Source organism: Triturus cristatus, chromosome 3_1 (assembly GCF_964204655.1).
Source record: "Triturus cristatus chromosome 3_1, aTriCri1.1, whole genome shotgun sequence".
Classification (NCBI taxonomy): domain Eukaryota; kingdom Metazoa; phylum Chordata; class Amphibia; order Caudata; family Salamandridae; genus Triturus; species Triturus cristatus.
The window spans coordinates 1,120,458,665-1,120,481,602 of NC_140583.1; the positions used below are offsets into that span (position 1 = coordinate 1,120,458,665).

The window sequence follows — 22,938 nt, forward strand, 5'->3', positions numbered from 1 at the left end:
GGATATGGGCCCTTTTTGTCCCCTCTGATTCTATCTTTTTAGAGAGCTTGAGAAATAAAGGAGTTAGATTTCAATTCAAATTCACAAATATAGTGCTAACCATTTGGCAACACAGTAAAACTCCAAATCAGTAAGTCAGGTTATATAGATTTTCTACAAATTCAAAGCCACCGTAAAATAAATCAATCTCAGAAACATTGCACAGAAATACAGAATTTTCACATGACTTCCAACTCTGCGAACAAAATGTATTCTCAATAGTAAATAACCAAAGAGAACTTCAGTAGCGATGGTGTATAGTAAAAGGAACATGGCAGAATGAGAAGATTGGAAAGTTCGATCCTTCTGTCTATGATGCATGAAGATTTCCAATTTCTCATTAAACTACACCAAAAATGATAAAAAAAGTTTCAATTAGGTCCATAAAAAAAGAGAAAAGTGCCAGCGTGGAAATTCAGTAGAAGTTTTTAAAGTTGGTTTTGCAGAGCATGAAGCCATACAACAAAATTAAAACATAGAATGTAGGGCACCTCTCCTATCCTAAAGAAATCTGAGCATAGTGTGCATTCGAAGCCACAGAACATCGCCTTGTTATGCTTTCAAAGATCCTCCTAAATTATTGTCATAGACCCAAATTAAGACCACCTTCAAGCAATATTCTCTTTAGCAATACATAGTCATAATTCCTTCTTCTTTGATGTATGTTTCGAAAACACTTCAATAACTCTTTCTCCTTTGAGCCACATATCTCAAGACGACCTTGAGATATGTGGATGTGTCATTCCTCACAGCCAGTAAGCCTCCCATTTGACCATAATTTCTTTTGCACTTGACTCCCTTCTTGCTTTCTTATCCTTTGCCACAAAAGAACCTTCTTTCCATTCATTAGGTCATCATACTAGGCACCAGAAGAAAGGAGAAAAACACTCCATCCCAGAAAATATTCCCATTAAAAGTTAAATGGTGCGAAACCCAAGTGCTTAAGGCCTTTGGTCAAGTTAACAAATTCAAAACTTCAATAAAAGTTATAACTAAATAAATGCTAATACATGAATAGTCATGTTATAAAAGTAAATGATTTTCTCATGTATAGCTATTCCATAACATCTCAAAAAGCAGAATATCTTCTTATAAATGCATATAAGCTATAACTTGTTATTGCTGAAAACAAAGCATTAGCGAACAACTCATATTTATACATGATTTTATTACAAGCATGTGCACTTTGCATGTGGCTTTAATTACACTTTTCTCTCGTGGGTTACATTCTATCTCATGAATACACAAGGCCTCGATATACATATGTGGCCTAATCAATAAGAATGAGTGTAGAACCAATTTTATGATGCTCCAGTGCCTACTGGACTCATTTCCCCATGCCGAACAGAACTTTTTCCTCTGGTACAGTTTGGCAGTTTTGCCCTGCCAATATTAACTTTGATAAAATTACATGGGTGAGGTGTGTATTGTCTACAGTAATTTCTCAATGCAAAAGCCAAGCCCTGCACACATAGGAATGGAATATAGCCCTAAGCTCTGAATCACAACCTTTTTCTCGCATCCCCTGACCTGAACCATCTGGATGATTCTGCACACAACACAAAGACAATAGGTGGTTCCTTTCTAGATTTCTCCTTACTCTTATTTCAGAGAAGGGCAAAAGAGTGAGTTTGCTCAGTGTGTCAGCACTGCCACAGTGCACATGCTGGTTTGACATCCACTGTGTCGAGAAGTGTCATTGATGGTGGGAGTTAGCTTGAGGAAGAGTGTATCTTGTAAGCCAATGCAAAGTTAGGAGTCAGAAAACTAGTTTTTCACCAGAATTCAATAATAGCAGTTGATATTAAAAAAATACGTTCAGAGCACTGTTGATTTACCGCCCCCCAGGTCCCAGAGCGCCCTTCTTGGAGTCACTCAGCACCCTGGTAGAGGATGGTTTCTGTGCCCATTCATTTACTGTTTTGGGCGACTTTAACTTCTACCTGGATGACAAACTAGATCCGGATACCAGGCAATTGCTGGATTTTATGGATGCCGGAGGATTGGAACAAAGGGTGGTGGGTCCCTCGCATACGGCTGACCACACCCTTGATGGCATTTTTACCAATCGAACGGATCTGGATGTAGTGGAAGTCTTGCCATTCCCTTGGTCTGATCATGCCGCAATAATTTTCACACTCCCTACTGGAACCCAGACATTACCAAAGACTAAGCCTAGGGAGGAGATTGTGACACGAGCTTGGAAAAAGATAGATGGGACAAAGTTCGGCAATTACCTAATGGCCAGCGCCCCTGGTGTCCCACAGGATGCAAATAAGGCTGCAGACTCATACTTTGAATGGATCGAGAGGGCCTGCAATATATTTGCACCTGTTAAATCTTTTACGCTCAGAAGGGCCTCTCCCTCGGCTCCGTGGTTCTCTGATGCGCTACAGACCATGAAATCGGACTGTAAAAGATTAGAGAGAATATGGCGGAAGGGTTACAGTCCGTCCGATAAAGAAAAATATAAAAATAGCCTCTCTATTTACAAAAATGAAATACATGAGGCAAAGAAAAGATATTTTTCGGAGCAAATTGAGTCGGCAAGTTCATCTTCCAGAGAACTGTTTAAAACTTTAACTAAACTCACGATCCCAGCTGAACCGATCTCCTCAACTAGTCCTGACCTTTGTGAAACCTTGGCCACTTTTTTTCAGAACAAGGTAGCAGGGATTTTTTTCTCCTTTTCCGAAGTCTACAAAGAGGTTGGAAAGGCAGTTTGGAGTACGAAGGCGGGGTCAGTAGAGACGCAGGATAAACTTAGGGGCTTCAGCCCGCTACAAGCAGAGGAGGTTATGGGTTTACTGGTGACGGCACGTTCTGGAGCCCCCAGTGACCCATGCCCGGTGGCGGTTCTTCAGAATTGTCCACAGGTTATTGCCGACACACTCACTCCACTGTTTAACTCTATTATAGAGTCAGGTAGCTATCCCAGGAGGTGGAAGGCGGCTTCCATTTTACCATTAATTAAAAAACCCACTCTAGATAAGTGTGACCCGAATAGCTATAGGCCTATTTCGCGGCTCCCACTACCAGCAAAATTATTAGAGAAGGCCATAAACAAGCAACTTACCTCCTTCCTTGAAAGATCGAGGGCCCTTGATCCCACACAGTTTGGGTTTCGTGCTGGTCACAGCACAGAACTTGCCCTGGTTAAGGCGACTGAGGAAATCAGAGTGGCAGTGGATCAAGGGGGTGAGGCGATCCTCATTCTGTTAGATCTGTCGGCGGCCTTTGATACGGTCCATCATGGTGTTATGATGGACCGACTGGCTTTGGCCGGGGTGGAAGGCACTGCCTGGAACCTCCTTAAGTCTTTTATGGCCGACAGATCCCAGAGTGTTGAGTTGGGAGCAGAGAGATCTAAACCTTTTGTCCTTCCCTGTGGGGTCCCGCAAGGCTCATCTTTGAGTCCCACTCTCTTTAACGTATATGTGAGTCCCTTGGGAGCTTTGATTAGATCCTGCGGACTCCAACTTACCTCATACGCTGATGACACGCAGATTGTGTTATCAGTACAAAGAGGGTCCCAAGTTGATCTTTCAGCAAGGTGTCATGACTGTCTTCAAGGTATAGCGAGTTGGATGGCTGCGAACTGCCTCAAACTAAATGCTGGAAAAACCGAGGTAATGATATTCGGAAATAATCCCAACATCTGGTCCCCAGCCATGTGGCCCGAGGTATTGGGGAAGATACCGGTGCCCACACCCAAAGCTAGGAATCTGGGGGTGATCATGGACCAGAAACTGGACTTTGGAAATCAGGTCAGTGGTGTAGTTTCATCCTGCTTTCACATCCTCAGGATTCTGAGGAAAATTAAAGCATTGCTCCCCACGGATGGTCTCCGGCTAGTAGTGTCGGCTCTCATTCTCTCGCGTCTTGACTACTGCAACAGTCTGTACCTTAACTTGCAAAAGAAACACCTGTACAGACTGCAGTTGGTGCAGAACGCGGCAGCGAGACTGTTGACAGGTACACCTAAACATGTCTCAATCCGAGAAGGAATGAGGAAACTTCATTGGCTACCAATTCACAAACGCTCCCAATTTAAGGCCTTGTGTACAGTCTTGAAGGCATTAAAAGGCACTGGCCCGGAGTTTCTGAAGGCCTGTTTTAAGCAGTATGTGCCGGGGAGGGCACTGCGTTCTTTGGAGGGCAATCTAGTAGTGGTGCCTAGGATAAAAAAGGCCAGCTGGGGAGGAAAGTTGTTCTCATATGGTGCTGCTACTGCATGGAACGGTCTGCCGGCACATATGAGAAAATGGAGGAACTTCTCTCTTTCAGAAAGGGCTTGAAGACTTGGCTGTTTAGGGATTAGACACTCGCTCTCCAGGGATGATCAGTTTCTCAGCGCCAGGACACCTTTGGGTGTAAGCGCGCTTTATAAGCTCCTAATAATAATAATAATAATAATATTGCGATACAAATACCAAAAATGCTCCTTGCAGTGTAGTTTTGCAGTTTTATATGTAGACATTTGCAAAGATAAGAGGCCCAATTCAAAAAATCTTTTTTATACATAAGTGCACCTTGAATCCTAGAAAGCTTACAACTTTACCTTGAAATCCAAATCTTGAGTAAAAAGGTTAGAAGCTGCAACTATTTATACAAAACTATGACATGTGTAACTGCAGGAAATGGGCAAGATGTTTGGATTTGTCTCCCAAGTTAAGTGATAATTAGTAGATAGAACATGGGAGTTTCAAGACCATCACCAGGGGAGTGGGCAATGCAAATTATATGAGCAGCCTCGCTTTTGAAATTTGTGGAAATTCATGAATCTTTAACATGGTTCCATTCATTACTATATATTTGTATGAATAACACAAAAGTCTGTATTCCTGGGATACTAGTGGGGAAAAACACATATATCAAGAGGGGTGTGGGAGTTTAAGTCCTGACATGGAGAATAAATTCCAATGTGATGAGAAGGTGGAAAACATAAACATTTGAGACTTATCCTAATTGTACGCCTTTTGTTTTTCTACAATATGGACACTTTTCAAGCGAGGATTATAGTTTATGGGGAAATGGCAAGAAATCTGGTAAAGTCGTAAGTTCTCTGTGATCTTCCTCAAGATTGTGTGAATTTTGAAAAGGTTGTGGATGTCTGCTTTTCCTAAATGCTAGATAATGCGTCATGGCTCTATGAACTCCTGTGAATTAGTCCATTAATTGTTAACATGTGAAAAATCCTGTTCAATCGAAGACGCCATTAAAAAAGTCATACTGACATACTCTACTTAATAGTTGCCTATTACATCCAACCACTAATACTTATATTTTAACTTATTTTACAGGGCAATGTGACATTTTCATGCTCCAAACAGCACATTGTTCCCATCACATTTGTGAGCACCAGCAGCAGCTTCCTGCTTTTACCTGGCACCCCCAAGATTGATGGCCTGTCAGTCAGTTTCCAGTTCCGCACCTGGAATCAAGATGGTCTGCTGCTGTCCACGGAGCTATCTGAAGATAGCGGAGTTCTTCTACTCTATCTTCTTGCTGGGAAACTGGTGCTTGTGATCCAGAAAGAGACAGGAAACTCAGTGAAAATTAGTACAGGTACCACATATTTATTGAATATGCTTGCATTGATATGTTGGTTTTTCCCAGCCAAGGTTTGTTTGAAGGGTATGCATGGACAGCGGAGAATTGGGATTGATGTGCCTGATTACAGGTTGGATATTCAGTCGTGTTTCCTTTCACCTGTGATATTTCATGATTACTTTAGCCGCCCATTGCAAAGTTCATACACTTGGAGTTTGTCACCTTCCATGAAAACAAAGATGGTTATTTGCTGATTTCTGGAACAGGTTTTCCACCCTGTACTGAGTCACAGAAAACCGAGGCCAGGAAACCATTTTGTATAATCCAACTACATGCTAGATCAAATTTGGTTTTACTAAGGTGTTGTGCTGCGTTAACATTGTGGCATGTTCTTAATACCACTGCCCAAAAATCACTTGCAGAGATCCATTTATGATATGACAAAAACAAACAACATCAGATATAGTGCTTGAATGAATTTTTAGCACTGGTAATTACTCGTTTTGCCATCTAATATTTAGTTTGCATACATCCCTTGTAGGGCAAGGACCAACCAGCAATATTGGCACTGCCACGAATGGGACAGACAGTTCAGCTGAACCTTTTAGATCATTTCCCACTCGAAAAGGAGCATGCGGAAAGCTTTTCACTTGTATTTGGTCTCACTTGTAAGATATAGTTAGGATTTGGTCTATAATGTCAATGGTGGGGCTAACAAAGATGGAAAGGGATAAAGTTAGAGTACTTCCCAGCAGTTCAGATTGATTCAAGCCTTTCCAACTGGAGCAAAAGATACACAAGTGATAGACAGAATGAGGAACAAAGCAAACACAAACCCCAGTCAAGAGATCTGGGTTAAATCAATTGCTCTTTTGCTCACAATGCCACCCCAGTTTAGGTCCACCCATATGCAAATCAGTCTTTACCCTGATCCTCATGGGAACAGTCCAGCCAGAACTGCCAAGCCAGGTCCTCCATGGACCAGAAACAAACATCCGGGGACCAGTTTCAGGGTATCGCCCCTCACCAGCCAGGCTAGCTTGAATCTAGTGACACAGTGAGCCTGAGACCCATGTCTGGGCATACCCAATGCATGTAGGGTGAGAAAGCAAAGGACACAAAAATGATGGACAAAATGTGGAACAAATAAAACATTCACCCTCAGTCAAGAGAGCTGGGTTAAATCCATTGTTCCTTTGTTTATCATGCCACCCCAATTTGTTCCCAGCCATATGCAAATCAGTCTTGACCCTGTTCCTCATGGAAGCAGTCCAGCCTGAACTGCCAAGCCAGGTTCTCCCTGGGTCAGAAATAAGGATCCTGAAGCTAGTTTCGGGTATCACCCCAGATCAGCCAGGCTAGCCTGCATCCAGGGGCAAAGTGAACTTGAGACCCACGTCTGGGCATCTCCCGGTGCACTTAGGGTGGGAAAGCAAAAGACACACAAATGATGGACGAAATTCAAACTTGCAACTCCGCATGGTAACTTTGGCTCCACCCTTTTATGTTTTGACCATGTCATATATAAATATATACATGTATTTGTGTGATTTAATATCATCAACGTAATGAAATGCATTTGAACAGATACAGAAAGTGCATTTACTGAATAATCCCAACATAATCCCAACATTTATATGAGTGTGCGTACTAATGTTTTTCTTACAGTGCCATCAGATTGCAGTTCCCATATATATCTGCACTTGTGTTGTTTGAATAATATTGTTAATCCTTACATAATAGCATATTCGTTTGAATAGTATTTGCATTTATTTTATAACTTTATATGTCTCTAGAACTATGCATTTAAATGTGGACTAAGATGCTTGCCCGATTCACTTGACCTTTACTCATGCCTAGGCAAGAGGAACGCAGATCATATTCTGATCATCAAATGCTGTTCCTCATTTTCTACATTGCTATTACTGAATTTCTTGTATGTTTAATTTTGTTGAGACTTGACTTTGTTAGACGATTTGATCTTCCAGTAGTGATTCTGTATTTTTACAATATATTTTTGAGATTAGTGTACATCATCTTGGTTTTAAATTTGTAATTAATCTATACTTAATACCATTTACCAACTTTCGGGTACTCACTGTGTGACCAAATTGGTTACACTGTAAATTGTTGAACTTGTGGATGAAGTTAATTCCCTTTTATTCCTTAGGCTCCAAAAATGATCCATTGCAGGGAAATTTGGACAAAGGCCTCTGTGCTCTAGTAGATGGTAGAAAAACGAGGACTTTTAGGTCCTGGAATAGGGGGGAGTTAGAATAATTGTTAGAGTAGTTCAGACCCAATCCCAATCCTAGAGCCCATGCATTGTTTTTGAGTTCCAGCGGTTCAAGAAAGAGTTGTAACAGTGGAGCTGAGGGTACTAAAAGGATTGCACGTTCTAAGGGTTTGCTCTTAGCCTGCATGTTCATGGAGATTTTGTGATCTTTAGCAGAGATGATTTGAATGCCATGTGAATGTGGTGCTTAACGTGGAAACGTTGAAGTTGTTATTGAGTCCAAAGTGGCCTAAGATCCCGGGAGGATATTAAAAATAGTAAAAGACACTGTTTTGTGATTGTCTACTAAAGTTTTGTTGTGCCTGTCGTGAGATGTTGTCGACAGCACAATTAAGATCGGTACAGGTGTGATTGGAGTGCTGGGCCATTTTGACAGGGGCAAGCTGTACTAATCAAGGCTAATCCCTGCAGGTCGAGTTCTCATTCAAGCGTTTTTGACTAGGTTAAAAAGTGTTATTCCAAATCATTTCTTGTATGATTGACTATTGATTTCTTTAGTCGAGTGGACACAGTTATTTGCTGCAATTGCTTTGTATTTGTTTGCATGTATATTGTTGAGGAGAGTGTGTTTGTGAAAATTGTAAAGGAGGGTGAACTGCTGCAGTGAATGAGATTGATGTCATAGTATGCCGCACTGAGATTGTTAGATGGGTTTGAAGCCGTGCTGTTATTGGTTGTCGATGTCACAGAGTGCTACACGGGTATTGGTTCTTGACTCTAGAATGAGAATTGTGAGTAAACTATTATTTCCCACTCTAGAACTAAATTGTGATTATTGACATTTATTACCTCAAAATGAAATGTTTTAAAGTCATACAAGATTTGTTTTCAAACCACGGGCGGGAACCAGAGTGTCGGAAAAGGAGTAGGGATTATCTGACCGTACTTTCAGGATCGGTGTATGTCCCATCGTATATTTATGTTGGGACTGTTCCTTGTGATTATCATATCACTCCTCTGATACCTGCCTTTCAATAATAGAAAAGTATATTGCACAATCATGAAAGACGAGTGAATCTAATATGACAAGGTGGATTAAATAGCGACGTGGGCATACGATAGAGACATCTGAGTACCATCTCTAAGGAATACTTCGAATTGCGATTAAACCTCTATACATCTGTCAATGCAATTGCTGACATTCCAATTGCCCTGAAGAAGTTCTGTTCACAGAACGAAACGTGTTGGCTGTGGTCTCTAAAAGGAATCAATAAAGAAGCAACATTATATTCTCACAATATGGACTGAACAATTTGATTTGTCCTGATTACAATTTGATATGTGGTGCAGCTTTAATATTGTTTGAATCTATGATTTACCCTGAGGTTAAGGGTGGTGCTCCTGGACAGAGGGCACTTTTGAAGCTTGCACACAGATTTTTTAACCAACATATAAAGCACTGGTATAATTTCTGAAGTTGGTGCCCTTGTAGGCGAATTGGTCCACTGTCCAGGTTTTTGTGTTTACAAGATTTGATGAGGGGCAATGTTAAGATACCTGTTAGAGAAGGAGAAGAGACACCACCCAAGGATTCTGCATGTGATTATATGGCAATAAACGTGAGGCTCCACACTGGTATTTGGCTTAAATAATGGCATAAGAACACAGAGACCCACTGTCAGTTCGACGCTGTGGTACATTTAATGTGAGAATTATTCAAAATTTAGGGAGGATATTATATGAGATGAAACCACAGCCTAGACCTACACAGTTTGAAGCACTCAATGCTTGGGAGAGTGTAGCTTATGCCAGAAAGAAGGAGACATATCAGGGAAGAGCTAGAAAGACAGTGCGTATTTACACTGATGCAAGGTGGGATGCAGAACAGAGGCAGCTGAGAACTGACAACTCACAAGCATTCAGCTGGCCCGCTGCTCTATTGGTGTTATTTGACAGCGTCTCGGTGAGTCCTGCAGGTGCCAGGAGGTGGACGGAGCCCGGCCCGGGTGGAATCAGCTTTTCCTGCTGATAGCGAGGAAGTACCTCCCCCCTCCAGAATTTCAGAGAGGAGATTGTGGTGTCACACTGAGTACGCTCCATCAATTAACACCAGTTTGCTGCGGACAGCACAAGGGGACTTGAGAGGGACACAATCTGCATAACCTAGAGAATGAATGCAGCCGGGGAGGCCAAAACTTTAAGACATACCCTTGAGGTATTGGGGAAGAAACGGACTGGCTTAGCGGCGCAGGAGATTTAGCCCTAGCAAAATTGCTCCAGAGTCCTGATTATGATATCTAGAGCTCTACCACAACGTGAGCGCCAGAGACCCACAGGTCGTGTCCATAGTTGCCGAATGCACCCTGTGGACTATGCCGACAGCAGACAAAGGGAGGGTGGAAAGTATTATAGAAGTACTCCCCAGCTATGGCAACGGGCAGACCTAAGAAGGACAGGTCAGTGAAGGACATGCTCCTAAAAACGCTCCAATCTGAAGTCCCACCCAACCAGGGGGCCCTGGCGGAGGCGGAGGTAGGCGGGGGAGTGGAGGAACCCATCAGTCACTCCTTCTTGGAGTCCCTCTTCTCCTCCCTGAGGGAAGACCTCCCCACTATGAAACAAGATCTGTCTGCTGATTTAAGAGAGGTACAGCGTGATGTGGACTCCCTGGGAGAGAGGGTCAGCTCTCTAGAAGATCTTGAGTCGAACACGGCGGAGGAGCTCCAACGGGATGTCATCCGCTTACGAGGGCAAAATTTGGACCTCCAGGTGCACACAGAGTACCTGGAGAATAGGTCCCGGCGCAACAAAATTCGAATATGCGGCATAGCATCAAGATTGGAGAATACTGATATCGAGACCATGATAGTGGACATGTTCTGCACGCTTCTCGGCGAGTCCGATGTGTTCTCTATCAAGCTAGACCGAATGCACAGAGTGGGACCTCGGAGGAATGCCTTGGTCCCTCCAGCAGATATTCTAACCTGCGTCCATGACTACCAGTTGAAGGAATGGATACTACGTGCAGCTAGAGACTTTCCCACCTTCAAATACAAAGACCAGATGCCTGCTTTCTACCAAGACCTAGCTGCCTCAACTCTATTGAAAAGGATAGCGTCTTGTCCCCTCTCTACCCACTTAAGATCTATTGGAGTGGTGTATTCATGGGGTCACCCATTTAGACTGATTTTCTCTCTCATTGGGGAAGTTCGCCAACCTCACTTGGTTGCTGAGGCCAGTAAGCTCCTGGGCATTGCAGACCATATGGAGGAGAGGGCACGGCCAAGTAAACTAAATAGGAACAGGAGAAGTGGCCACGGATGGACTCGGATCAAGGGCCCCTCTGGCTCATTGTAACTGGATTCAGCCACCATTACCAAGGAGTGCCAGGCAGTCTTGGAGTCCCTCGCCGGGGAGCATCGGGTGACAGACATTCGGAGTAATAAGAAGTACCAAGCGAACATTGTACACTCACCTCTGCTAGCATTGTTTTAAAATGCCGGGCTTGTCCGGGGGAGTGGGGAGACACTGGCCACAGGCCTATTATGTATGGGGTCTGTTCTAGAAAATAGATTTTACTATAGACCCTTTCCATGATGAGGGTAAAGACCGGACATGGCAATCCAACTGAACAAAGATGAATAAACACTGGCCCACAAGCACTATTTAACTCGATTATTTCTGCTGTAATGTTATCTGTAATGTTATCTGGGCCAACAGCATGGGAGAGCTTTATTCTCTTAATGACTGCTCTTACTTCCTTTATTGAAAACAAAGTAAGGGGAAGTTTTTGTCCGAGAATTCTCTGGGGTCTATCTGGGACAGAATGTACCCTATATAGATCTGTCAAATAAGTAGCCTACTGATCTTCCAGGATCATACAAGCAAGAGTACCCCTATTTGGAGCACTAGACTCATTGACCTTTGCCCAAAACTTTAGCAGATCCTGGGAGAGGATAATTTCCTGCATATAATCCCACGTACATCTGCACATGAGATTTATATTTTAATTTAAGATTAGCCAGCTTCCTGGGAGGCCAAAGTACCTGAGTGACACCAGGCACTCCTGGCTCTCCATCTCACCAGCCGTTTCAGCTCTTGGCAGGCAGACTCAAACCAGCCCCCCAACCCCCTCCTTTTAAGGCAGGTATCTACTCGCAAACTCTCCGCATTTATGTTTACTGAGATGTAACCCAAACTTGGTGTGCAATTTGTTTGTACCACACTATGATATCATCAACACAAAAAGGGAGGATTTTCAATCTTCTCCTTTAGTTGGAAGGCAGCTAAATGTTGGAGAGGAATTGGATCCAAGTGTGTTGAAAGCCTACGTGGATAGGGCATTCCTAGAGACAATACCATCTCAGGGGTTGCTGGCTCGCACAGGTCGAGGACTGCTGTAGGTGCCCAGTTATCACTGCCCTCATATTTTGCCACCTCAAAGTTCATAAAGAGATTGAAGTGCAAAAAGGTCGTAAATATATAATCAATGGGGCCTGAAGAAAGGCCCTGTTGGAAAATTGCTGCTGCTGGTGTATCATTTTCGTTTAGGAAAATCAAACCATGATTCGCCAGCCATTAACTCAGGACTTTAGCCTCCTTTTTAATGACACCAGGGGGAAACTGCGCTGGAGGAATGTTATCAAATTCCAAGGCTTCTTCCAGCTGTAGGTTCATCTGTACAGGGAATAGACAAGCATTAACATCTCCAGCCATTATTATAACTGCTTCTGGGTATTTTGTTACCAGATTCTGGAAAGAGAATTCAAATGATTCTAGCCGGCCTTTAATTTGTTGATGGTCTTCTTTATGAATATAGACATTTATAAGAAGGAAGTATAAACGTCATTGTTCAAGCCAATTTCAACCATATAAAACTGCAGGCCACTAGACACATTTATAACCTCCAATGATCTATTAATCACCTAATGGATACTAGGGTTAGGACCCCTGCGGATAATCTCCTCTTCCCACGGCTCTGGCCTTTACTGTTCAGTTCCATAAATCCTTCTACTGTCTGGTCTCTTAGCCAGGACTCCCCAAGGAACACCAAATGAAAGGGATTCAAACTTTCTTCCAATTCACCCCTGTTTCTAAAGCGTTCAAACCCATGGATATTTCAAATCAGGATTCTCATGTTTAGAGAGGACCCCTCATTCTAGGGTGGACAAGGCCTGGTATTCCAGTTGCCATCCTCCAAAAGGTGCCGTAAGGGGTAGAAACTATTACCCTGGCCCCTTACTGATTGCTCAGGCTGCATAAGTGGTCTATTATTTACTATAACTTAGATCTTTGGGCGGCTGGGTAGTTTGTCATTTACCGGCAGGCCTTACGGGTGCAATATAGGGTATAAACTGCTCCCATTGGGTGGTAGATAATCCGCTGTGCATATTTAAGACAGCAGGAGGAATAGGGCCTGGCTGAGGAACTGGTAGGGGTGAGATCATTTTTAAGGGGGCAGAGAGCTTGTAGTTCTACCTTAGCTAAGTCCTCCTCTGCCTTAAGCACTAGCTGCACAATACAGGGTCAAATAAAAGAGACTGGAGAAACTTCTCCACCTTGTTCACTATGTCAAAACAAAACTGAAGTTAGGTCCATAGAGGATATCCCTGAGAGGGAGGAAATTTGAAAAAATATATGGAAGATTTTTGAGCGGTTCAAAGGTCAAAGTTTCTTTGTTTTTTCCCCCAACGGATAATATCCAACAGTAGCTCTGAGAACACCAACTCAGAGCTGGGGAAAAATTCAGAGGCAGAAGGGGGTTCCTTGTGAAGTTTATTGGGAATCTGAGGCTTAGACACCTTACTACGAGCTGATGTTAGGTCTGGGGTGGACATCTAAGGGTGAAAGAATGGGATCAGGGCTAATTTTAATACCAGATTTTACTTTTCATTTTAAGTATTTCTATAAGGAAAAATCTACAAATCTACCACCAGGGGGGCTTGAATATTGACATTGGAGACAGGCACACTTACAGGCTTTTTGCTTCATACTCAGGGTCTTCTTTTTGCTTGCACGTGGGGCATGAAACTCAAAAAATATATTCTGAGTACTTTCCCTTTGTGCACAGTAAAGTCTTGAGTTAAATCTGAAAGGATTTAAACAATTGTGCTTTTTCCACACAAGCATAGGACATTTGGAAATATCGACATATCCTACCAAATGGATATGATGTTCGCTGTTTCCTAAAAGGGCACTATGGCCCCGCGCGGCTCTGAGACTGTTACTGCAGCAGGTGGCTGGGTGAACATAGTTTCACCTACATTGTTTCTAATATGCTGAAGTTCATGTTAAATGTCTTTCAAAAATTTTGAATGGTCCACCTGATTTTACCTTATCGACACCAATGCTTCCAAGATACCATGTAAAGTGGTTTGCCTAAGTAGCATTACATCCAACAGAGATCACAAAATTGTAGACTGAATTGTTTTAGACCTTCCCTAGGATCCAAAAGTAGAGTTTGGTTCCCCAACCAAAGGGGCCTTAAAGGGTGATGAGATTACTCAATTTAGATGGTCTTCTCTGCAATTCAGCTGTGAGAGTTCAGGATCATTGGAACAGGAGGATGATAAAGAGATACTTAAACAGGGTGAAGAAGACAGTCTTGGGCCCCTCCTTGTGTTCATACTTGTAGTCTGGGAAGAAGACACTTGTTAATAATACATTTGTGGCTAAGTGTAATGGTCTAGGTGGCTCATGGGATATCGTATTCCCCATCTCTGGTGATGAAAGGGCTCCATTATTAAAAATTTTAAGAACAAAGTTCTTTATTGAAGTAACAAGTGGTAGCGCGGTGCTTTCCCATTTGATAGAGAGCTTAGATCAGATTCAACGGTCACCTTCTTCCTTCCTGTTTTCCTTCTTTTACAAACTCTCCCCTGAGATTTACCCTTTGGGGCACTGAGAGGAGCTCTCATCCAGCAAAGCACCAGGGTGAAGTATGTGAGGAGGTATTCATTACACGATCAACAGACGAATAGATGAAGTAATCGTCAGGGCAAACACAGATTACACCTACCTCCTTCTTGGACACGCCCCCCAACTTAGAGCAACTGCTGCAGCCTCATCCACTTATGTGAAAGTCTCTTTGCACTCTTTTGAAGACCTCTTGGACCTCCTTGCGATTCACTGGGTTGAAGGAGTAGTCCTCTTCATCCACGATATAAAAAGGTGGAACAAAGAGTGGATGGCCTGGTCTGGAGGACGAATTATAATTCTGGACCCTGGGCACCTTGAGCTCTGTGAGCCTCCCTGGGCTCTGAATGATGGATCTACATACAATTAGCTAGAACCTGCCTCTCACCCTGCCACCCCTCAAAAAGCCCCCTGGGGGAAGGGACGCAACGGGAAAAATAACCCCTGGAAGCTGATTAACAACAACTGCTCCCCCGGGAAACACGTTTGACTCTTCAAATGTTTTTAAACAGTGCAGGACTGGGACATCACTGTGTATCTCAGTACACTCAAAGCATCACCAAGCCGGATACAAAAAGTCTTTACCGGCTTGGGTTAACTAGAGGTATGTGTGCGTTGTCCCAATGTTGCATTGCAGGGCCGGGTTGCAGAACGCCACGATGTTGGAAGTCCTAGCAGACCTGGCTGGGCCAGTCCAACAATGAAGCAGGAGCAAAAATATTGGAAGTGTAAATACGGCTTGGACAGGCAGGGCAGGGCATCAGCAGTAGGGTGGGCAAGATGGAGCGAAGTGTAGGAAAAACAAGAAAAAGAGAGAAAGAGGGGATGATTTAAAGGAACAAGGGTGAGAGACGAAAACAGTGACTGTGACTCTAGTAACAGTCTTCTAAACATTTTGTTGTCAGAACGTCCACCTCCCTATAATGAGACACAAACAATAGGAGGTGGGAGCGCTAATACAACGGAAAATTTGAGAGTAACTACAGCCCCCATAAGTGTGAACCCCAGTACGACGGGAACGACCCCTATAATTGTGAATCAAAACATGATAGCAGAAAATCTAGGGATTTGTGTCCCCGGTATCTCCACAGCTCCCATATGCTCTTACCATCCCGGTTACCAATGGTCCTATGATTCCTATGTATAACCCCAGTCCCAGCCAAGCCGATAGCCCCAGAGAAGGCTGCTGCAAGCTCAAAGGGAGGGAGATTTGTTCTTTTCATCCCAATGAATGCAAGTTCGAGAGGTGTGAATGCACATTCGATGATAAACCAGACAGGGTTTGGACCTTTGAGGTAATTCCTGGGATTGCCAGATCTGGGTACGCTTACCTGGGAGCCACCTTTAAAAGCACACAATAGCACCCCTAGAGAGGGGGCAATAGCTAAAGCCCCTGAAGTGCCTTGGAGATTAAGGGCATTTGTCTGTTCCGATTGGTGCAGTTGTGACAATGCATCGGTTTTGAACAAAACAGCTGCAGAACCCACTTCTGAGGCCCAGACCACGGAGCAGGCACCTCTTGCAAAGGTAGGACCAAAGAAGGTAGAGCCCAGCAGCACCAGCAGAATTGCAGGAAGTCATTTATATCCCTGAGACTTCAGTAACCAGGAGGCAAGCCAGCAAGCCCTTGGCGATCACTTGGATGGAAGGCAGTGTCCAGCTGTCCTTCAGCAGAATCAGAGAGCAGCAAGCAGCAGGGCAACAAGCAGAAACACAGTCATTCCAGAAAAGCAGTCCAGTTGAGTCCTTTAAGCAGCACAGCAGTCCTTTTGACAGAGGTTCAGTTCAAGATCCATAAGAGTCTGATTTTAGGGGGTCATAGACCCAGTACTTATACCTATAAGTGCCTTTTATGTAGGGGGTAACTGCAAAGCAGCTCTCTGAAGTGCACAAGGATCCCTTTCAACTCAGTCCTGTCTGCCAGGCTGTAAGTGGTGGTGGTGGGGTAAATCAGTGCTGTGTGTGAACAGGACACTGCATGTGTATGTGTCAGCCCCATTCCATTCCTCTCTGCCCAGGAAGACCCATCAGAATGCAGATGAATGCAGATGAGTGCTCAGAATGCAGATGAGCGTCACCTTCATGTGTTTGTGGCTGTCTAGAAAGAATACACAAAGTATAGCTGTCAGCCAACCCAGACATGTATTGGAGACAATCTGTAAGGCTCAAAGAGCAGTAAGTGTAGAAATATCCACTTTCTAAAAGTGGCATTTCTAAAACAGTGATGGTAAATCCAGCTTCACCAGTAAGGAGGATTTATCAATACTGTTCCAAAGATATGAAACATGAAAAAACTGTTCCTCTCTGATCATGAATTACATCTCAAAAGTGTATTAAGGAATTCCTAATGCTGGCCTATGAGAGGGGTAGGCCTCAAATTAGTGAAAAACGAAATAGGCGGGTTGTAACTATCAGGACATGCTGTACATTGATAGTAACTAACATGGCACCCTTCCCTTAGGGTTATTTAGGGCCTAACTTAGTGGTGGCTTTTATGTAATAAAAAGAGAGTTTAAGGCTTGGCAAGTAGTTTTAAATGGCAAATCGAAGTTGCTGTAAATGCACACACACAGGCACTACAGTGACAGGCCTGAGACAGGTTTAAAAGGCTACGTCTGTGGGTGGCACAATCAGTGCTGCAGCCCACTAGTAGCATTTGATGTACAGGCCCTGGGCATATGGTATACCACTTTACAAGAGACTTACCAGTACAACAAATATGCCAATCAGGCATACACCAATGTCATCATGTTTTAGGGGTGAAGCACATGGACTTAAGCACTGGGTAGCAGTGGTAAAGTGCTCCTAGTCCTAAGGCCAACAAAAAGAAACAGCAAAACGTGGAGCCACAGAGCAGAAAGTCTAAGGGAAGACCACCCTGAGAATGACAGGTCTAACAAGTATTCATGTATATTACGAGAGATTGTTGCAGGCATTTAAACAGTACAGTGGAATGAAAATGTTAAAGCCTAACAATATGAGACATTTTGTTTTCAGGTTTGTTTCAGGATTGAGGCCTGAAATTAGCATGATGATTTAACCGCATTTGATTTGTTGGCAGAACAAGTCGGTTGATGAGATTTTGAGATATGCCAAGTACTGTAACTATGAAATAGACATGAGACAGAATAAAGTTGAAGTAGAAACTAATGGTGGCCCAAATTAAGGCTGCTCGTAAGGGAGGTCAAAGTCAGCCTTTTGTAGGTAATATTCCCCCAATGCAGGGAGCCCCTGCAGTGCAAAATGAATGTGGATTTCAGCAACAAGGTAGAGAGTGTGGCGTTCCTATATACCCGAGTACAGGGACTGATGTAGCCACTTTGAAAAAGTGCAAATTATGTCATTATTGTAATAGGTTGGGGCATTTGAAGTGGGAATGTTGTCTTAATCCTGTATATCAAAGTCAAAATCTAGGCTTAATACATTCTCAGAATAATAACCCTGTGCAGTCGCAAAATGTGCTGAGACAAAGGTTTTAAAATTTTAATGTGCCACAAGCCACAGTAATGCAAGTTTCACAGCCCCTGTTGCCACAGGAAGCTGCTACTATTTCTAGATTTGTTTTGAATCAGGTTCCAAATGTGAATCATACTTCTTTCTAGAATATCAGTCTTTTCGAGCAGAATCCCATGTTTGACACAGTTGATAATTATGGCTCCAATAAGTCCTCCTGATGGTGCCTGAGAGGTGAGGAAGATTGCATGCTTGCCACAGATTTGGAGTTAGACCAGAGTGGTCCATTTATAGACGGTAAGGTAAATGTCCAACCCGTATCATTCATGGTTGATACTGATGCTACCCATTTTACTGTGAGAATCATGGAAGCTCCAAACCTACCCGTCTTGTGATAAAGAATACAAGACACAGGCGTGGCAAATAAAGAAATGACCAATTCTATAACTCAGAATGTGCCTGTAAAAAAATAGGGGATTTTGACGATAACCAACAATTTGTGGTATGTGATTTGAATCCTGTAAGTTTGAATGGACGTGATTGATTGTGCATGCTGAATTGCACTATTTACTGCACACCAAGGGGTGTAGAGTTCCAAACCCATGATGAAGATGTTGCCTTTAAAATGGGTAATCAAATTGCAGCACTTGAACTGTTCCTATGATGACAAGTGAAGAGTTACCCTTGGATCTCAGAAATACAGTGAAGTCAGATTTTACTGGGTAGGACATTAGACACATCAAAGGAGTTGATACTATCCATATACAGATAAAGCCAACTGCTGTATACCCAAGAACCCAGCAATACAATCTGACCCCTAAATTGGTTGCTGGAATAACTCCAGTAATTGAGGCAATGATACAACAAGGTATTCTGAAGGTGGTTATGGGGAGTCCATATAACTGGCCCATTCTGGCTAAAGGAGCCCATTATTAAGTACCGCATAGTACAGGATCTCTGAAACATAAATAATAGTGTGGTACTCACAGCCGAGAAAGTTACCGTGAAAAGATGTGCTGTTTTGAACCCTGCCTCCTTTTTGCCCCTTCCTGAGAATGACAATGATGAGAGTGAAATGGAACATGACTGTCTCGATTTCACTGTACTGTCCACCAATCCAAGACCAGGTATACAAGACGAGCCACTGCCTGAATCTAGTTTTGCATTGTTTGTGAATGGCTCATGTTTGCGAGAGCATGTAGGAAATGTTCAAGTTGCCTACGTAGTTTGTGCAGTCTCAGGAGTAGTTGAAGCTTTGTGGCTCCAAGGAATGTTTTCTGCACAAGTGGTTGAATTGATTGCTCTTACTAAAGCATGTTGTGTCTCTGGCCAGCAGAGAGTGACCATTTTCACTGATAGTCAGTATAGATTTGGTGTTATTCATGATTTTGGACAGTTATGGTCCCAGAAGGGGTTTATGACCTCTTCGGGGTCACTTAATTAAAACAGGGAGCAAGTTCAAAAAGCTCCTTTCAGCATTGTGGATGCCAACTCAGATTACAGTTGTCAAGTGTGCTGCTTATTGTAAGGGTGACAATTACATGACCGTTGGCAACAGATATGCCAATATGGTCGCGAATAGTCTTTTGCCACAATGGCTAGGCATTATCATGGCCCAACTCATGTAGGGAGGGATGCTATGGTCAGAGTGTTCAGGCAGATCCAAAGTTTAGATTGATGTAAGAAGTGTTGTGCCACAGATGTGTTGTGTGTCAACCGAACAATGTAGGGAAAATAACTGCAGTGAATTTACCTCACTAGTGGAGATCAGGTGGTCCCTTTAACAGGATGCAGTTGGATTTCATTGAGATGCCCATGTGCAATGGGCTGATGTATGTCCTGGTTGTTGTGTGTATCTTTTCAAGATGGGTTGAGCATACCAGACTAGGAGAAATGACAGTCTCACAGTAGCAAGGTTTCTTTTTGTCTGAGTTAATACCTAGGTTTCAATTCCTCACTTTTCTGGAATCAGATGGAGGCATACACTTCAACAATGAAATCTTGAGGATGCTGTGTGCAGCTTTACAATTTGAACAGAGACTGTATTATGGCTATAGACCTGATGTTTCAGGTCTGTTGGAGAAGGTCAATAGGACTTTGAAATCCAGACTTGTCAAAGTGTGTGCTTCCATGTCTTTGAAATGGCCTGATCCTATGCTGCTTGTGTTGATGAGTCTAGGCAGCATACCTGATTGTAGGACAGGATTGTACCCCGATGAAATCATCTTGAGCAGAGTAATGAGATTGTCAGCTGTACCAGCAAATGTGCTTGTGAACATTACTAATGATCTGATACTGCAAAGGACTGTCTGAAGTGGTGCATTCAATGTCTCATCATGCTAACGGCGCTGAAGCTGCTACAGCCCCACCACATCAGGAGCAGTGCCATGACCTTAGTTCTAGAGACTGGGTCTTGGAAAAAAAACATGTGTGAAAGAGTTGTCTGGACCCCTGCTGACATGGCCCTTTCCAGGTGATTCTGTCACTACAACTGCTGTGAAGTGTGGAGGACTCCCTAACTGGGTGCATGCTGCCAACATTCGTCGACTTCTGTGTCCCCTTAATGATGTAACAGCGCCTCTCCCAGATGTGCCAGAGAGTCTAGTCATTTGGTTGTATCTGAACCAGAGTTGTACCCTGATGGGGGGCCTAGTGCTGTAGAACCACAATTGGCAGCAGGAGAACATTGGCTGAGAAGACAGTGGAGAGGTACAGTGGTTCCGCAAGGAAAAGGTGGGCTCCAGGCTATTCTAGAAGATACTGGGGATTTTGATCTGTTTGATGGGGTAGGTGAGGTGTCTGTACTCAGAAAATCAAATCAAGCTAAAGTGCCCTGTCTGAGGTATCCTACCCCTGAATGGACTTACTTTGCTGCAAATGACAAAGAGAGGTAATTTGGGGAATTTGGGGATAATGGTGGAGATTCAACGGAAACTCCAGAAACATGATCTTCAGTTTGATTTTACTTTTGTACTTCCTTTGCTGCTAAGATCAACAGGCTTGAGACATCTTATCCGGGATGTTATCAAATTTCCATTCCTGGATGCGAGTGAAATCCCTGTGCTAGTAAATGAACTGAGACATTTAACTCTGGAATTGATTGTCAATGAATTTTAACCATTTCTTTTCAGGATTGAGGTTTTTCCAAGCTCCCCATACTTTAGCATCTAAGTCATTGCATTTACCCCAATGCTCCGTTTCCTGGAATCAATAAAGGGTTCTTATGCTCACAGATACAATTTGACTTGCCTTCTAACAGAGGTTGAGAAGACATTTTTACATTTGGTTGAAGACAGGAGTGGACATTTGGAATTTAAGTACAAAACAGACAAAAATATTAAGAATTACATAAGTGGATTAAGGAGGAAATAGAACATTTAGTAGCAAGAAATCAGGCAGCATTTACTGTGTAAACATAAAGGGAAATTATGTATATTTGTGGAGATGTCTTTATGTGTGAAGAGGTCTTCCTTTGTCATTCATTTTGTGGGAAAGAGGGAGTGTGGCCGTATATTTGAAGTTAGATGAAATTGAAAGTTATTTTTGATGGGTGATGATCCTGTTATACCTGGAGTCTAATATATTTTAGGAGGACACACTTATTTCATGCTGTCCAGAGGCTGCTAGGGTACTTGCTACCTAGGTGTACAATACCCAAAGATTTATCACGTGGAACATCTCAATGACCCTGTGTGGGAACAGAATTCCAGGCCTAAACGAGGTGTTAGTGCTGGAGAAGAAGTGGGAGATATTTTTGGTGTGATGATTCTATCCGTGCCCGTAATTTTGAACAACATAAAAATATGAAAGTCGTCCACCGTAGTGGATAAGCTGGCTTCCAGTACTGCTGGAGCTTGATTGATTAAGGATACGGAAACTGTGGCTATCAGGTCCATGGTTTTGCACAACCACCTAGCGTTAGACATCCTGCTCAAAAAAGAGAGCAGAGTCTGTCAGATGTTAAAGGTCCAGCAATGCTGCACCTACATTCCTCATAAAAGTAAGGATTTTAAGAAGTTTATCAAGATTGTTTCTAACTTGCACAGGGGTGTGCCGGGGCTGAAAGCAGCAGGTGCATGGGAAGCCATTTGAAATGAATTCTCTGCTGTAGGCAAATGTTTTGGAAACCTGGGTGCTACCTTGAAACCCCTTGTGATAATTTCCTTTATTGTAATCTTCCTAGTTTTGATCTTTAAGGGATATAAGTGCCTGAAAGTCAAGCAGGGAGTGAAGAAAAGGGAGTAGATGAAGTTAGATGAGAACCACAGTATCTACTATGATGACATGAAACGTTTGGAAGAATCTAGAAGAAAAATGTTAAAAACCTCATGGTTTTAGCTGGTCCATCTGACAAGATCAGATCGTAATCTAAGTTGGTTTGATTCACCATCACAGGGGGTACTGGAGCAGTGTAACTTTGGCTCCACCTTTGAATGTTTTGACCATGTCATATATACTCATATATGTACACTTAGTCTCAAATATTTGTGTGATTTATAATCATTAACATAATGTAGTGCATTTGAACAGATATCGAAAGTACATTTGATTGTACAATCACAAATTCATAGCAGTGTGCATACTAATGTTTTCTTACAGTGCCATTAGATTGCAGTTCCCATAAATATCTGCACTTGTATGTTTGATTATTATTGTTAATTATTACATAACCGCGTATTCATTTGAATAGTATTCTACCTATATTTTATAACTGTATATGTATCTATAGCCATGCATTTAAA

General features: G+C 42.8%; 1 protein-coding gene across 1 annotated transcript in view; it reads left to right on the forward strand.

Annotated features, from left to right (window-relative positions):
- The window catches only part of LOC146861608 (contactin-associated protein-like 5), a 1,183,739-nt gene that overhangs the window by 598,740 nt on the left and 562,061 nt on the right, over positions 1-22,938 (forward strand). The window contains exon 8 of the mRNA XM_085646457.1: positions 5,343-5,607. Within this exon, the coding sequence (XP_085502583.1) occupies positions 5,343-5,607 (265 nt within the window). The remainder of the gene's footprint in view (positions 1-5,342; positions 5,608-22,938) is intronic.